The sequence below is a fragment of the Polistes dominula genome, unplaced genomic scaffold (genome assembly GCF_049000335.1).
Source record: "Polistes dominula isolate Pdom_NZ unplaced genomic scaffold, Pdom_raw_medaka contig_20, whole genome shotgun sequence".
NCBI classification, from domain to species: domain Eukaryota; kingdom Metazoa; phylum Arthropoda; class Insecta; order Hymenoptera; family Vespidae; genus Polistes; species Polistes dominula.
In genome coordinates, this window is record NW_028301147.1 from 3,277,944 (window position 1) to 3,297,380 (window position 19,437).

Here is a 19,437-nt window from a genome sequence, read left to right on the forward strand (position 1 = left end):
ATTTTACGATAAATAAAGAACATTGTACTGATCAAGGCACCTGTACGCAACATAATTTTTGGTCCTTCGAGCCGGATTGCTGATCCATCTACTTCAGTCGGCGCCTGTAGAACAGCAATTCTCTTCAAGTGGACGAGAAAGAGGCAGGGAAGACTTCGCATCAACGAAGCAGCGGGACGCAACTCAAGGCGCACACTCACTCAACACAGGAGAATCAACGCAGCACACAAGCATCCTGGAGGCTGGAGTGTAGCATCGCGGGACAACAATACGAAAACGTGAGTCTTGCAATACTTTTTAACGAGTCATCAACCTGAAGTCGTATTCCCCCCTCTTATCTCTCCTCATTTTGTGCCTTTTTATCGTAAAATGTCGCGATCAACAACAGAGTGTACCGAGGCGCAGCTTATACGGAGGCGCGCGCCTTTAAAAAGTAAATTTACAGTTTTCAAAAAGTTCGTAACTGACCTAGAGAATCCTAACGATAACGATATAGCAAAATTAAAATCAAAATTAAAACAAATCGATTCGGACATGATAGCTTTCGAGAATGTTCAGACCGATTTAATAGCGGTTGCCTCCGAGGAGACGTGGGAAATCTACGTAAAGGAAGGTGACGAAATTCGCGAGTCAATCGAAGACGCGTTAATAAAAGCAGAAAGTATAGTAAAAAAATTCGATCATGCCGCGACATCAAGTGCTAACCCGGCCATTAATGAACCTGTAATATTGCCATCTGCGTGCACATCTATTGGTACACACAATCCCCCACGAAGCGATAAACTTGTACAATTGCCACCGGTGAATTTACCGCACTTCGACGGACGCTACGAAGAGTGGCCGAGTTTTGCTGATGGTTTTCAATCGATCGTTGGAAAAAATTCAGAATTACGAGATATACAAAAATTTGCGTATTTAAAGTCATGCGTATCGGGCGAGGCAGAAGAGAAAATACGGGATTTAGTAATCACCGAGGGCAATTATCAGATAGCATGGGAACTACTAGAGTCATATTACGACAATCCTATTTTATTAATTAATCGACACATAAGGGCAATTCAAGAGTGCCCCAAGATGAGTAGACAATCTCCGGAATCGTTAATTCAGGCCGCGAACACTCTCGTTACCAACTATAAAGCGTTATTATCCACAAAAAAGAATTTTGCTGAGGCATTCCCCATATACATGATCGTTTCCCGAATGGATGAACAGACGCGATATGAATGGGAGAAGCAGCGCCCCAAATTAGAGTTACCGACCATAGACGAGCTTTCAAGTTTTTTATTTAATGCCGGACGCGCACTTCTTACGTCGCAACCTGCAAAAGAGTCAAGAGATACGGGAAGGAATAGCATGAACAATCCGCCTAGACCGCTTACACGGTACGGCAATCCGCGAAGCGCAGCACAGCTCAATACACGTTATACAAATTTGCAAAGACCGTTACAGAACGATGCACGCCAAAATCCAGTACAGGTTTATGCGTCACAATTTCAAAGTCAATGCTACGTATGTTCGGGTAGTCATTTAGTATTTGCATGCGATCAATTAATAGGCGCTAACGCCGAGGAGCGAAATAGGATCGTCAAGGAAGTAGGATTATGTATAAATTGTTTGCGACCTGGTCATAGGGCTGAAGATTGTCGGTCTAGTTATTGTAGAAAATGTGGGAACAAGCACAACACGTTATTACATATAGACGAACAAATTTCAGCGGTGCAATGCTCATACGTTAAAATCAATCATGCACCTCTGCCTACATTATTATTAACCGCTGTGGTTTCATTATTAGATCGCGACGGTATTCCACACAAGTGCCGAGTACTCCTAGATTCAGGCGCCGGGGCTAATTTCTTAACGTTCGAGTTTGCCAGTAAGCTACGAATCGCACAACAAAGTGTGAACATACCAATAGCCGGGATAAATAAAATTGAAACTAACGCCACCAGGGCCCTAGTAACGACCATGCAATCGCAGACGGAAAACTACTCAGTTGAACTAAAGTTCTTACTTCTACCCAGTATAACAAATATTTCGCCATCACAACCGATACCTCCGGAAGAATTAACAATACCTGCAAATATCCGCTTGGCTGATACCGGTTTCGATAAACCTTCGAGAATAGACGCGATTCTCGGCATGCCCATTTTCTGTGCTTTATGGCACGCCGGACAGATTATTCAAATCAATGAATCAATATCTTTGCAAAATTCACGATTAGGTTGGATCGCAGTAACGACCTCAAATATGCATTTGCCACGAAACGTAAAATGCCATACCGCACTTATAGGATTGCAGGAACAATTAGAAAATTCTTGGCGCGTTGAGCAAACGCCAGGAAGGAAAATCAGATCTCAGGAGGAGGAGTATTGCGAATCGCACTATGAAACTAATACGCGCCGTGATCCATCGGGTAGATATATAGTAAGACTACCACTCAGGGAAAACGCAAATCAATTAGGGGATTCATACGTCAATGCACTAAAGAGATTTCATGTGTTCGAGCGGTCGTTAGCGCGTAAACCGGGGGTACGCGAAGAATATGCGAAACTTTTATCCGAATACGAGGATTTGGGGCATATGGAAAGGGTCGAAGAGTCTTCCCGTACAGAAGGCTATTATTTGCCACATCATGCCATAGCTAAACAATCGAGTATTACAACCAGGCTGCGGGTGGTTTTCGATGCATCCGCGAAATCGAGTAGCGGTCTGTCATTAAATGATATGTTAATGGTCGGCCCAAAGATTCAGGAGGACTTATTCACCATTCTCTTGAGATTTCGGTCACATGCATTCGCGCTTACTGCAGACATAGCCAAGATGTATCGACAAGTAACAATGGATCCGCGTGATCGTATTTATCAGAATATTCTTTGGCGTCGAGGATTAAATGAAACAGTCGGAACGTACCGACTTAAAACAGTAACATATGGCACAGCAACCGCGTCTTGTTTAGTGACTCGCACGCTACATCAACTTGCTAACGACGAATCAAGACAACACCCAAGGGCATCCATTATCTTAAAGGAAGATTTCTATGTCGATGATCAATTAATGGGAGCCCATACGATAGACGAGACTAAACAAATTCGCGACGAGCTCATAGCGGTGACAAATAAGGCGGGCATGCATATACATCAAACAATAGGCAAAAAACCAACGGTTGAATTGGTGTGCGCAAAATCAAAGGTTGCACCTCTCAAGACACAATCGCTTCCGCGTTTGGAACTGTGTGGCGCGGTCTTACTGGCGCGCCTGTACAGGGTCACTAGGAACGCGCTGCGAAGAATCAAATTTCGTCGTTCAGTGTTTTGGTCGGATTCAGCAATAGGTTTGCATTGGCTCAATACACCGCCACATTTACTAAAAACGTTTGTAGCGCATCATTTAACTCGAGTGATTAGAGAGACAGTACTCACCTACGAAACATTGCTAACGTATGATCTAGAGATAGAGGCCATCCTCAATTCTCGCCCTCTCACCCCTTTATCCAATAATCCAAATGACCTACGCGCTCTCACTCCTGGACACTTCTTGATAGGTGACTCGTTGATAAGTTTGCCAGAGCACGATTTCAGGGATATACCATGCGGCCGGTTGTCGCAATGTCAACATATACAACAAATGCGACAGCACTTTTGGACACGATGGAGCAGGGAGTATTTAAATAAGCAAACGGTGCGTAAAAAATGGCACAAGGACGCGACGGATAACATAAGGATTGACACACTAGCTATTCTGAGGGAAGACAATGCTCCTCCTCTTAGGTGGCCATTGGGTCGAGTGACGGAGCTACATACTGGTCCTGACGGCATAACACGTGTGGTAACGCTAAAAATGTTTAATGGAAAATTAAAGCGAAGTGTCAAACAAGTAGCACCATTACTTAATGACGCCGAAACTCTTAATTAAGTACTTTTGAACGGTATCCGTTCAAGGGGGGCGGTATGTTGCGTATTGCGCAATATGTGATGTGGACTGTGTGAGTTGTTGCCTGACGCGATCGAAGTTTGGAACAGGGCACAGAAGCGGGACCAACCGGCGCCGTTTCTTTCGGCGTATGCGCTAGCACAAGTGGACACAACGCCGCTTCTTTAAGACAAAGCTGTCCCGAGCAGCTTGATTTTCCTCGACAACCCTATGCTAGCTCGACGGACCATGGAGAGTGACCCGACGGTCATTGGCCAATCAATTTGGGGAAGGGGGTGCACAGTACTGCCCGTTCCCTATAAAAGGCCACGGAAAATCGTCGATCCTAGCCATTCAGTCAGCAACACTCGATTCACATATAACCAACGCATCAAGAACAAGGAAAACTCATCGGCACCCGACAAGGCAGCCTAACCACATCTCATCACGCAATCATCAGGCAGCTCAGCATCGGGGCGATAGTTTACATACAACAACGCAGCAGCGTATTATAAAGGAACAATTCGATTCACAGTCCTACACGGAACAACTCTATTCACATTACTCCACCATCCTTTAAAACCGTCTCATTTTACGATAAATAAAGAACATTGTACTGATCAAGGCACCTGTACGCAACATATACGTATATATACTTTTAGTTAAAAATCTTAGAAATTATTTCAGAAATAAAAGAGAAAGAAAATATTTATAAAAATAACACGAATTTTTGTAAATTACGAGTATTTTATTTGTATGTGCTACACATTTTGTGTTATTTCATTGAAATTGCTCATTTAACCAAAATAACCGGTTGTATTTTTTGAACGACATTCTAACGTATTCTGGCCATCTTACTAATTAGTTTTTCAAGTGTATCTAAATTGAATGTTCTCTTCCATGCTTGTAGAAGTTGCCAAAGATGTCCCAGTAGGAAAGTTCATTTCTAACGTTGCCTTTAATTAACTGCATAAATTATACAAGAGTATTATCGACATAAGAAGATACTGACATCTCTTGAAACGTAATTAAACTTGTTAATATTTAATATAACAATGATAAGTAGTTTGCAAATTTATTTAGGTATACACCATTTATTTTTTTTTATCAAAATTATAAAATTATTTCAAAACTTGTGAATTAATCTAACATTTACACTAATATGATGTAAGTACTTACATGTACGTATTAAGATAGTAGTAGAGTTAAGATATGTGTAATATTTAATTTCTATTGATAAGAGTAATTTATTGAAATGTTAAAACACTTCTATAATAGTTTTTATTAAAATTAAAGGTGTTAAATTATATACGTGTTTATGAGACAACAGTGTAAAAGAGACTGAGTAACTTTGACCTTCTTTTCTAACATTAACTAGTATCGAGAAATGTTATTATTATTTATCTTTTATTTGATATACCTCGTGACTTATTACCGTATATGCGTACACGTATGTGTGTATATTCACGTAGTTTTCGATTATTGCTATGTTTAACTAATGAATTTTAGATATTCACACGTTCATATGTATGCGTGTATTTTAGAACTGACCTGAGGGTGGGGGCTTTAAAAAACATGATTGACTATTTTGTACAATAAAAAGAGTTATATTTGTTTGTTTATATTTAATATAATTAAATAATTATTTTTAATTTAATTTAATTGTTTATATTTAGTATAATTAAATAATTATTTTAATAATAATATTAATTATTTTTATTATTTTTTATTTTAATTAACTAAAAAATTTTATTTCTTTCAATTTACATACTTGATTATTATTCTATCTTTAAAATAAATTTAAAGTAGAAATTATGAAGAAAATATAAATGTTAACTTTTTGCAATTTTTTTTTATGTTCATTATCTTTACTTTTATTTTTAAAATACCAAGTCATATATGAAGGCAACATCCTGGTCATTAGAAAATCATATAACAAAAGATAATAAAATGACAAGCTCGTGTATCGCGTATGTATTACGTGTCTGTGTAAACACGTGTAAAAAGAAAGAAAGAAAAATATTATTCTAAAGGACAAATGCAATGAGCATAGATATAAAAAACATATGTATGTATATGTAAAATGAATGTTTGGTACGTGAAGAAAATGCCACGTGAAATTATTAAAGCTTTATTAAATGGGTAATAAAAAGTTTCATAAATATAGTCATTTTGTGCGTGTAAATCCTTGCTTGTGTTAAAAGACAAAATTATATAAAATATTGTTACAAATTGTAACACATAATTTTTATTCTAAAATTAATATTCAATTTTGATCTTAAATCTGAAATATTGTCTGAAAAATAAAATAAATGTTAGTGTTGTTTGTAATTTTATTTTGTAATTATGAAAATGCAAAGTATTTCGAATCATTAAAAATAATTTAAAAATAGGGAAGAAAAAATAGGACGAAACACGAGAAAATTAAATATAAACAAAGAAAAAAAAAGAAAAATATAAACTGCCACAAATACTTTCATATGGAAAAGGTAAACGAATGGTCGATTGAAAAAGAAAGGAAAAAAATACATATAAGAACAATATACACACACCTGCCCCGGGAGATACACAAATTTACAATTTAAAAAAAGAGAAAGAGAAAAAGTAAAAAAGATAAAAATACAGGAACATAGGAACAGTCCCCATAGCTTCCACAAATATACCTTAAAAAAGAAGTTTAAAAAAAAAAAGCAAACACAAAAAATATGAGAACACAGAAGGTACATAAAAATGATCAGAAAATTCATGGAAAAATAAAAACACACTTATAAACGAAATTACAGAAGCTTACAAGTGGTAAATAAAAAAACTTGGTACAAGGCCAAAAATATTTGATTCGTTAAATCTGCTTACGAATTAACATTTTGCAGCTGCCAAGAGAAACCAGTTGTGATTTTTAAACGATTTCAAACGTGTATATAATTCTGACGTATGTTTCAAACTACTTACTGTATCTATATATGTATTTACGATATACCGAGTGGGGTATTTAAAACAGGTCACCCGAATAACTCGATTGGTATCGGTGATAGAATAAAAATGTGTTGAAAGAAACTTATTTGTTTCTAGTATTATAATCCCATGTATGTTTATACCTGTTTACTATTTTATGTATTTATTTTATATATACGAGAAAGAAAATATAAAAAAAGGGAACACACCTTATTAGATAGTATAGAACAATTGATCATTCCATTTAAAAAAAAGGAAAAACCCTTCATATATCTTTTACGTGTTCTCTTACAAAAAAAAAAAAACTATTACAATAGGATTATATTAGACTGAAAAATTAAGTAAGTTTCGTTTGACACATTTGTTTCTATTGCTAATAGTAATCAAGTTATTTAGGTGACCTTTTTGTAAATTCCGCACCCGGTATGTATACACACACACATACGAACAAACACACTTAAAATATGTATATACGTATAGTATGTACAAATAACTCAGCAATGTTTGTGGGTGTACACCTATAACGTTGAAGTGGGAAAAGGCAACTCGCGAAACTGCATACTATCGTAAATTTCACTGAACTCAACGATGCACCTACCGGCCTTTAATTGCTACTTCCGTTAATTGCAAGAGACCACCGTTTTAGACTCGTCTATTTACGATGTACTAGTATATACGGGCTCATGTAATGGGTTCGTGTAACGTGCTCGTGTAACTAGGGTTCGTATAACAGATTCGTATTACGGATTCGTGTAACAGGGCTCATGTAAAACTTGAAACACCATAATATCAAGTTACGCGAAATCACATTGAATTCCTAAAAAGAAAGGGATACTTCAATCTGTCGCAATAAAAGTCAACCAGTGAGTGGGTGGGTGGAAATGTGTGCGTGCAAGTAGTATAGTACACGTTTGAAATGTAACTTACGTATCTAACTCTAACTCTTTTCTATTTAGTTACAATTTATCTTTTGGACTATATATTATAATTATTTCTTCTTTATTTTATTTTTTTTTTTTCGAATAATTCTTGATGATCTGTTTGAAAGATATCTCATTTTTATCTTACTAACGTGTAACATTCATTTTATTTTCTGCTTGCGCACGCGCGCGAATATGTATTTATATATTATGCATAAAACAGAATATTCTATAATATATATATACGTGCATATTTATTGTACATATTTGCACATTTTTCGTCCATAAATGTCATATGCTCTTTGCATATTTATCGTGCATAAACATTCCCAGTCTAGTAGTGAGTAATGTGCGTTTCTTTTGCATTTCTTCTCTTTTTCTCTTTCATTTTCACATACATATACATATATATATATATACACATACACTCGTAGTTGTTGAATAACTATAAGCACCCACGTTGTGGAAAATTATCAGAGGGAATTTTGTGCCTTCGTCGGGAATCATTATGAGATAAATTAATATCCGCAGGCGCAAGAGTATTACGAAGGGAAGGAGGACGGGTTTAAAATTCCATTCCATCCATTGTGCTCCTCTCTCACCCTCTCCCTAACTCTTTTTCTCTCTTCATCTTTATTTCTATCTATTTTTCACTCACTCACTCACTCACTCACTCACTCACTCACTCACTCACTCACTCACTCACTCACTCACTCACTCACTCACTCACTCACTCACTCACTCATTTACTCACTCACCCACTCACTCACTCACTCATTTACTCACTCACCCACACTTTACCCTTTTTTTTGTTCCTTGTTCTCTATTTTCTATTTTCTATTTTCTATTTTCTATTTTCTATTTTCTATTTTCTGTCTCTCTCTCTTTTTTCTCGATACTGGCCATTGCAACGAATATTAAGACCGAAGGAATGTTTATTCCTTCTGTAGGCCACGTTTTCTAGAACGTGGAACGTGTATTATCACAGGACTATGTATTTTAACCCCCTTTTCCTAGAGGAGTGAAGAATTACACATATGCACACAACATACGTACACATTCACACATATATACTTTGCTATTCGACCTCTTTTGCACCAGAAAATTGTACTGGGCTTTCAAATACCTTCTCATCGATTTATCAGTTTTTTTTTCTTATTATTTTTCTTTTACCCTTCTCCTTCTTCTTCTTTTTATTTTGTAAAAACTTTTTCTAATTTTTTTTTTTCTATTTATTCCTCATTTTTGTTTTTTTTTTTCTTCCATCTTCGAAGCTTCAGGTTACCAAAGAATATTCTTTATTCACTATCGTTATTCACGATCGACCGTAATTTCTTTCTTTTATGTGTTTTTTCTCTCCTCTCTCTCTCTCTCTCTCTCTCTCTCTCTTTTTCTGTGTCCATTTTTTTTTAATTTTGTTCTGTTGCTGGATGCTGCTGTTAATATCGTATCGTTCATTTTTTTAACTTTTAATTTGTTCCAATTTTTTTTTCTTTCTTTTGTTTTTTAGTAGTTCTTCGTTTTTTATTTTGTTTTGTTTTGTTTTTTTAATAAACCGTCGATAATCGGAGAATATCCGAGATGGGTAATAATTGAAGTTGATTAATGTTGTGTGCGTTGTTTGATGAAAAAAATTATTTTCTTATAAAATTGTTCATATACACACCCACACACACAAGCGCGATATATCTGCAATATTATGATATTACATTTTGTATATTAAATACAGCATATGTCGTAGTAAATATAATATTATACGTGTATGTAACAATATACGTACATTTTGTAGCATTGTATATTGGTAAAAGAAATAAAAAAAATAAAAATAAAATGGAGGTCGTATAATCGTTTTCCCTCAACTCATAGCAATACCTTTTTCTGATTATATTTTTCGTTACTCTACTTTCTATTTTTTTTTCTTTTTTTTGTCGTTAGCTTCTCGATATTCGGTACATTTCGTGATTTCCTTCGAGACGATACTAAAATCCTCATCTCGCAACACAGAAAAGTGATTTTTGTGTGAGCAGAATCCAGTAATATCCTTTTCAGAGAACGACGTTTTTATCGGGAATATCAAATCTTGCATTTGCTTCGCGTAACATTTCTAGTCGTCTTCTCTACGTTTCACAATAAATTCTTTTTTTTTTTCTTTCATATTACAAGCAGAGACGACAACGTTTTCGATATATGAGATTTTTCTCATATGAAAATATATATATATAAGTAAAATTAATCGTACGTTTCGTTAAAATCTCGTTCTATTCAAAGAAAACTCGAAAACGTACGATATTTATTCATTAAAAATAATATGCCAATGAATATAAATTTATGAATAAATTTGATTAATTTTTTAACACGAATGAACACAAAAATCATTTTGTAATATCATCATTTTGAAATATAATTATTAACACGATTTGTCGTAAGTTTTTATTTTATTTCCGTATAAAACCTGATCCCCAACCCCTTCAGGTATTACTGAAGAAATCGTGATCAAAATGATCGGTAAATTATTGTTTATGTATTCGTTTAATTTATTATAAGTGGGTATTATGTTAGAACTAAATTTTGACATACAATATAAATAGACTCGTTATATTAGGAGAGGTCTGGAAAAGTGTCGTAAAGGAGAGAGTAATCGATTTTTAAAATTACCTTTAAACTTTTCTTTCACCTTCGATATTATATAATCCTTAAAATGAAACTGCGAAGTTTCGAACGACGTTGAACTTTCAAGGCGACAACTTGAAATTCGGATTACAACTTAACAAGGACTAAAACGTTTCACAGTTATATCTATGTGTATGTATTTATATACATATATTTGTGTATATATATACGTTTATATATATGTATATGTATATGTAGATATGCAAGTTTTAAGTTGAAAATCCTGGAATGTTACTTGGCATGTTTGCGAGAACTATAGGGAAACGCCTAAGGTGGTGCCATGGCGTGTAGTCATTTTCGTGACTTACGTTTGATATATAACAAGTTTTAACATGGAAAGAACCCCCACTCACCCATCCAACCCCCTACCTCTTCTCTAACACTCGCCCTATTTATTCCAACCCCCCTCTCCTTGTTAAAGTTATGTCTCCCTTTAAACTGACTTCGAGAGATATCAGGGTTACTTATATAATCCGCTTAAAGATGAATTTGAAATTGTACGAGATTACTATAATACACATGACTTTTACAGATATTAAATTATTAAATGGACAATATTATTTTTTATCATTGTTTATTATTATTCTTATTAATGTTCGTTTAGTTTAAAAAACAAAAGATACAATACTAATTTTGTTAATTAATTCGATTAGATATTTCGTAAGTTTTGTTGCTTTGTTAGAACTACTTTTGTTTTATAATTAATAAAACATTTTCTTATAAATTAAAACTTTTGTTTCTCCTTCTTTTTTTTTAATTATTATTCGTCTAATTAATTAAATGATACGGAACCTCTTTCTTGGTTTTGTTAAGCAAAAAAAGGAAGAAGTGTATTAAAAGAAACAATGAAAGAAACTAAGAGTTTCTTTTTTTTTATTCTAATCGAAACATTTTTCCAACCCTCCATTCAACGATCAAACGACTTTGCAAAAAATACGAAAAAAGGAAAAACGAAAACGAAGTTATTCACTTGCGAATATATTTCTCGTTCAATCTTTGCTCCTTTTTTTCTGTTCTGTTCTATCTTCTCGTTTCGCAATAAGGACAATTTTAACAATAGTAAGAGAAACGGATTTTTCGTTAAGTATTGCAAACGCGACAATGGGAAAGAATTTCTAGAACGTTACTCTCTCGTTTACCATTCCACCAACTTTCCATTTACTCTTCTCCCTTTTCTTATCCTATGAAATGTTTCAGTAATTCAACGAAAACCATAAAAGTGAAAAAGACAATGAACGAAATGAATTAAATGAAATAATTTTAACGTGTCAAGATAAACGATATTTGATATTATATTATTATTATGCTTTTTAATTAATTTATATTTGATATAAATTAATAAAATTTAAATATTGTACGTTTAGTTAGAATTTAATATAATAAAATAAATTATATAGCAAAGTACAATACAAATATAATACTATGAATGCTATATACACTTATATAACATGTGTGGATATATATAATAAATAAAATTATATAAACGATAAATTAATTATAAATAAAATTATAATAATGTATAACATCTTTTGTAATTAGTAAAAATATAAATATAGTAAATTTATTATTTAATATATTTAAATAAGAAAAGTTATATGAATGTGTTCACATGTGTGTTTGATAGAAGATAGTTAAAATATGATTAGAAAAGACGATTAGAAATGAAGTTTACACGATTGTTTAATTTGCTTGGAGTATAATAAGTTAAAATGAAGGGACGTCTGAAATAATATTGCTCGTACCAATTAGTCTTACAAGAGAAGTTAGTGGAACAGGAAGGATTCTACTACATCTGATGGACTGCAACAAGTAGTAATGGTTAGTGGTTAGGCGAACTGTAAGTAGTACGAACATATCTTCGGCTTTACTTACCCTTATCTTATTTAACTTGATATCTACTGGGTGTAATATTTAAATCATAAAATCTTAAATATCTATATTATTTATTATTTTATAAATTGCACTAATTTAAAGTACATATTTAATGATAAATATGTTTTCTTTTTTACCATAATAATTTTTTGAAATATAATTCCTTTTCAATGGAATTTCGTATATATTTCCATATTTTATTTGTAATAAAAATTCCTTAATTGTTTTTATAATTTAGGAACTTTTATTACAAATAATATAATTCTATAATAATCTATAATCTAATAATTATAATAATAATATTTATAATTTATTTAAAAACAAATATAACACTATGCAAAACATTTGTCTATTAAAATAAAACAAGATATATGTATATTCCTGAACAATTAATTATGTTTTTTATTATGACACTTGTAAAAATTTTTCTCTATGTACTTTTTATTATATCTATTATAATAATAATAAGAAAAACAAATAAAAGAATAAGACAAATAAAGATGTTTATTTTTATGTTAGTAAGTTCTCACTTTTAAGTATCAAAGCAAGTTGATAAATGATCTTACTCAAGAAGATTGATGAGACAGAAATTTGGTTTCAATTTGTAAACGAGGGTTATACAGACCCAAGCTCCTCCTCGTCTGATGCAGACAAGCTTTAAGCGTCTTTCGTATAAAGAGCAACTAACTCTCTACTCGTTTTGCTGACTACTTGTTGAGTTTCCCGAACGTGTCCTCGCAAATCGAACTAAGCTTTTGTCAACTAAGTTTCACTTTGATCCTTACAATAAGATTAATCTCCTTCATTACGATTAAAAGTATTCCTTTTTTCTATTTTTTGTTTGTTTAAAAACAAGTAAATCTTTAACTTTCTTATTTCAAGATTTACTGTTAACGAATTGAATAGTAAAAATAAAAAGATATCTTTCAGTACGATAATAATAATTAATTAATAATTAATTGCAAAGATGTATGAGAAAAATAAACATTTAATTTGTTTTATACTTGATATTGAAAATTGATTATTTATTTTTTCTATTTTATTTTGAGACAAATTAAATCAAGTATCAAATAAATGTAATTTTCAAATTTTCCTTTACTTTACATTTAAAGTAAAAAAATCAAGATTATGTATAATTAGTAACACATATATGGAGTGTATGTATAACGTTAAAGAAAAATGAAGTTATAAATTTTTAATGGTAACATTTATGAGAGTTTAGGTAATATAACCGATAGGCAGATAGCAACTGGTAGTCAAAGTAAACACAAAAGCGATAGATCGTGCTAACATTAGCGTATAAATGCGTGCTTACACGGGTACCATGCTTGTCAGTCAACCCGTTTCATCCCTTAAGCAGTCACTACTCGACACCCTCGATTGAGCACGTGCTAAGTTTAGTCAAGCGTTAGAATGAGAGACAGGAGAGAGAGAGAGAGAGAGAGAGAGAGAGCATGAGAATCAATCCCACGAATTTTAGTTTTCATTCTTGCGTGTCAAATTACCAGAAAATTCGATTATTGAATATAATGTTCATTCATCTATTTATTTATTACAGAAATGAACATTAAATATGATTATTTTAAAATATAATATATATTCGATAATTGTAATTTTATTCATGTATTTAAAATTGCAAGAAATTGTTCTAATATTAAAAAATATTATATTTTTATATTATTATTTGAAAATAAAAATATAATATTGTTTTATTTATATATTTAAAATGGTAAGAAATTTTATTGTATATATACACATATAATATTTTAATATATAATATATATAATAATAATAATATTATATTATATTATATTATTTTATTATATTATTATATAATATATATATATTATATTATATTATAATATTATATTATTATATAATATTATTATATAATATAATATATATATATATATATATATATTATATTATATTATATTATATTATATTATATTATATTATATTATATTATATTATATTCATACTATTACCAATATAATTTTTTCATATGTTATTATTATATTACTTAAATAACTAAGAAATATATTAATAAAAAATTATAATTAATAAAAAATATATTAGTTAAAAATTTTTAAATATTTGGAAAATAATAATATTATAGCACACAATATTACTAATATCAAAAAAAAATTTATTTTTATATTATAATTGTTAAATAAAGTCAAAATTAATATAAAGTACAATAATTTAACAATTTATTTTTGCAATAAGAGATTATAATTTTTATTTATATATAAAATTTAATATTCCAAACATTCAAATACTATCTATATTATTCTTATTAAATAAAAAATAATTAATATAAAATACAATAATTGAACAATTTTTTTTTTATATTTATATATTATATATTTAATATTTGAAACATTTAAATACTATTTTAATATATTTAAATTCATATGTTTAATATTATATTATTATATTTATTATTTAACTAGTAATTTAAGAGGTACTTTTAGATAGTATTTTAACTATACTGTTTTATCGTTTGTAGAGTTCGAGAGTCGATTAATACGGTCGAGCATCGATTATAGCACCGATAACTACTTCATAGTACCCTCGTTCAACGATTATTACTTGCTGCTCAACGGGAGCTCAATCGATTTTCTTCCATTAATCACCAACTTGATACTCTACATTTTAAAGTTTTCTATAGATAACACTTAAAAAAGATTTTCCAAATGATTCTCATTTATTGTCTCATTTATATTTAATTATTATTATTATTATTATGTTCATTAAGAAACTCTTGATAATTTTATTTTTTAAATTTATTTTGCAATTTACGTGTATTGATATATTACATGCTTGTTAAATAATTCCATTTATTTATAATATGTTTATTAACATAATACTTCATTTATTTAATAAATTATTAATAATATTTAACTATATTATATTCCAAAATATATTAACGTAATAATATTGTTATTTTGCACTATATAATCTAATTTATTTATAAAAATATTTTTTCGTTTAAATTTGAAATATTTTCGTAACAAATTTTAATATAATATGTCAAATATAAAAGGGTACGTTAAATTTTATTAAAAGAAAAAATATACTTACCCTTTCCATTTGCAATGATATCATAATTCTATAAAAAGCACAAAAATTCACGTCATTTTAAATCGAGTAAACCCCTAAATAAAATGACCGGACATTCTAAAATATCATCAACATTTCGTTGTAAAAATAAACGCTATCGTTAATAATAATTATCGATGTTCGAAGTATATAATAGAGAAGTGTGCTACGTTTATTATAGAAGTGCTAAAAGTCGACGAGAATGTTACGTGTGTGTTTTAAAAATAATGATCGTAGATAACACGTGCGAAAGCGAATAATATACACCCACACATATATATATATATATATATATATATATATATATATATATATATACACGTGACATATGTAAAAAAAAAAAACTATCATATATATATATATATATATCAGAAATGAAAACAAGTAAAAAGGAAATATAAAAGTATCCTTTAATAATATGATAGAAAATAGCAAAGAAAAATATTAGAACGTTAGATTGATGTTTCGTTGAATAAAAAATGAATTTGAAAGATCTACTTTTCTACTCCCACTCAATCCTTTTCAAGTTATAATATACAGGGTGAGTTAAAAATTTGTCGATGGATTTAAAGTTTCACAAATAAAACATTTGTTACGTAGAATACTAAAAAAATTAGTATTTATTTATTAAAAAGTCTAAAAAAATTAATATTTACTTATTAAAATTTGAAATATAATATAAAATTGATTTGAACAGTGACCAAAAGATTTTTGGTTCAACCTGTACAAATACCTACATATATAGGTAATATAGGAATACACGTACTGATATATGAGAACACGTGTATACACGTTAGGGTGTGCCTACGGGAAATTAAATTAACCTTCTATGCAAACATTAGATGCACGCAATGTAACGGGTGTCGTAGAAATATACACCAACTCTCACTCATTCATTTATATTCTATGTCAACTGTTTTGTTTCAGGATTCCATTTGAGTATATGCACAGCTGCCAAGTTTAATCAAGCTACAACGAGCTTAGACTTCGAACTAACAATAAGACAGCTTGTCAATATCGATCAAAATGTTTTAACGAATAACATGCTTGTTGTCTTATCCGAAAAAAGGAAATAATGGTGTTAGAGTTTTTAAAGATATCGAATTATTATTTTGTTTGCTTTTCCCATTGAAAAATTTATTTGAAATCTTGTTTTACGAAGAATTTTTATTTAATTATAAATATTTGTATTTTAGTGATTTCTTTTTTGATTTTATGCGATGACTCTCTTATCTTATCTATTCAGATTATTATTATTATAATTATTAGATTTATTCATTTCGTTTGTTTTTTTCTTTTGTAATTCTTTATTACACATTTACTTCGATTATTTATTCAAAATATTTTTTCTAAATATGTAATTATATTTTTATAATTTAATATAAAAAAATATATGTATTTACCATATACTTCAAGAGTAAACTGGGGACACAAAATTAAATGTACAAATTTGATCATTAGTTTAATGTTCCATTTATATTGTATCCTTTACTATTTACATTTTTATAAATTTATCAAAGTTTATTTGATTGCTCGAGAAAATTAACTACCTGAAATATTAATTACGTTCTTTCATTTTTTATCTTTATTTTGAAACTATAAATTTGATCAATGGAAAAGATGAAAAAAAAAAACGATATGACCCATAAATGAATTACTTAAATAAAAGAACATTATTAAAAAATGGTTCTATTCATAAAAAAAAGTAACATTTTTCATTTATGATAAGTAAATAATACATAATAATATGTTTATTTCAAGATATCTACGTAGTTAAAACTGTAAACATGTTATATAAATAACACATAAACAATTTACTTCTTATTTCGAAATTATATTTATAAATACCACATTATCGCAATACGTAATAAGCTATATGCAGATAAAAAAACACTACGAATATATAAATTGTTGCTCATGAACGACATTTCTATCAGTCTTATTGTTAATTTTCAATTTTGAATACAGTCATTCGATTCTTACTACAGTTATGTCTCAATTTTCGACGATTGTTTTTTTCTTGGGTCTTTTAATACCATGTAAGTTTTATAATAATTTGGTTTTAACCTTTTTTGTATTATTTATATGCATATATTATTTTTATTTCGTATTATATATTTGTTTAATAATTGCTATTATATTTTATTTTTACTTATACTGAATAAAATATTCATATTGTAGTTAAATTATTAAATACTGATCAAATAAATGAAAGTGTTTTGTAATTTTATGTTATTTTTAAATTGAAACCTCGAAATCATGTTCGCATTTAACAAAATTAAATTTGAAATTCTTGAATTTTGACATACATTTGTTAATTACACGTTTCATATGATACAGATATGGTATTTGCATCTCAATGTGGACCACATGCAAGATTTGATAATTGTGCAAGTCCTTGTGATCCTTCTTGTAAAAATCCCGGTAATGTGCCACAATCATGTGCAGCAGTAAGTAAATTTATCTAAATTTATCCACAAATCTTCTTACTCTACTAATTTTCTTATTTTTAAACGATCATAATTTTTTATTAAATTATTATTTTGATTATAGGTTTGCCAATCTAGGTGTAGATGCATTAGTCCATATATACGTAAAGGCAATCAATGCGTTTTACGAAGTCAATGTTAATCTTGAAAATATTTATTAAACGAAAACTTCCATATGTTGGATTTTTTTGGTTGTGGTTACATATATGTAAATGTTTAAACATGTGCATTGTATATAAAAAAAATGTATATAATTAAAAAGAATGGGTTTATTACATAACTTATAATCCTATTCAAATATTTTGACATTTAATGTGTTTTTATTGTTAAATTTTGAAAAATAATTAGGTGCATTCTGTAAGAATAAAAATAACTTTGTTTAATATTTTTCTAAATTTATATAAATTTTTATAAATAATATATTCCGTTAAATTATGGTTGGTAAATGGCCAACCATATGTTGACCAATGTTTTTAAAATTAAAAGAAAATAAATTTGCATTACTTGTGTGTGAGTACCTTTTAATATATATAAAATAAAAATGTTTCTTCGTAAAATTTACATACAATAATTGTTGATAGTTTTATCTGTAATATGAGAAATATAAATCACTATGTCAATTAAATATTATTTAAGGTGATTAAATTCGTATTATTACGTGGCAAAAACCTTTTTAAATTTTCTCGAGTTATGTTTTATATTTTGGTGATAAAGGAAAGAAGAACAAATGAAGGAAAATAGCGGAAGGTACGAATTTCATTTTTATTGCGAATGGGTTGCCTTCGCTTTTAACGATTTACGATGGGGATTTCTTAGGATTGTGTGAAATAACAGTTCTTCGAGGTAGTCGTTGATTCTTATTAAATGTTAGGAATCACGAAATACCGACGATTAAATAATATATTCGAAGCATGTTAAACCATAAACTTTAATGGGTTTTAACTTTAAACGTGGCAAACTTTCCAACTAAAATGTTACCCATATTTTTTTTCTTATTTCGTTAATAGCTTCATTTAAAAAATAAATTTATGAACATGAGTTATCTAATTTTTATAAAAAAAAAATATTAGAAAAAAATATACATAATGTGTATGAAATAAAAAATAACACGCATATTATTTTATATTTATTTTTTATTCCAAATTAGACACCTGGTATATATTTTTTAGAATTCATTACGAAAATATGATTTTGTTTCTCAGATTCTCATAAAAATATCGATTATTTCTTCACACGTGTATCTATGACTGATTACAAATAGGTGAGATCTAAAAAAACAAAAATAAAAAAAAAAAATTGGTAAGAAATTGTAATAGTAAGGATAAAAATAAAAAAATACATTGAAAAGAAAAATGGAAACTATCGACATATCGATTTTGGGATTACCTATAGTACCCATCAAGAATAACGAGTCGTATAAATTTTCGTTCTCGATCTAAAGTCAACCATTAGTTTATTTAGGTTAGGTTTTAATTTTGAAAATAGGTCAGGTGTGAAATACACGATGGCGAATAAAATTA

At 29.7% G+C, this 19,437-nt stretch overlaps 3 protein-coding genes across 3 annotated transcripts in view; 2 read left to right on the plus strand and 1 right to left on the minus strand.

The window, feature by feature from the left end:
* The window catches only part of Fife (regulating synaptic membrane exocytosis protein fife), a 141,628-nt gene that overhangs the window by 89,034 nt on the left and 33,157 nt on the right, over positions 1-19,437 (minus strand).
* LOC149030905 (uncharacterized) lies at positions 370-3,912 on the plus strand. The gene has a single exon (XM_089177281.1). It carries the CDS (start codon positions 370-372, stop codon positions 3,910-3,912), a length of 3,543 nt encoding a protein of 1,180 aa, XP_089033407.1.
* On the plus strand, positions 17,341-18,225 carry LOC107066103 (chymotrypsin inhibitor). Its single transcript, XM_015320404.2, has 3 exons — positions 17,341-17,467; positions 17,769-17,878; positions 17,982-18,225. Exons 1-3 carry the CDS (start codon positions 17,419-17,421, stop codon positions 18,057-18,059), a joined length of 237 nt encoding a protein of 78 aa, XP_015175890.1. The 5' UTR covers positions 17,341-17,418; the 3' UTR covers positions 18,060-18,225.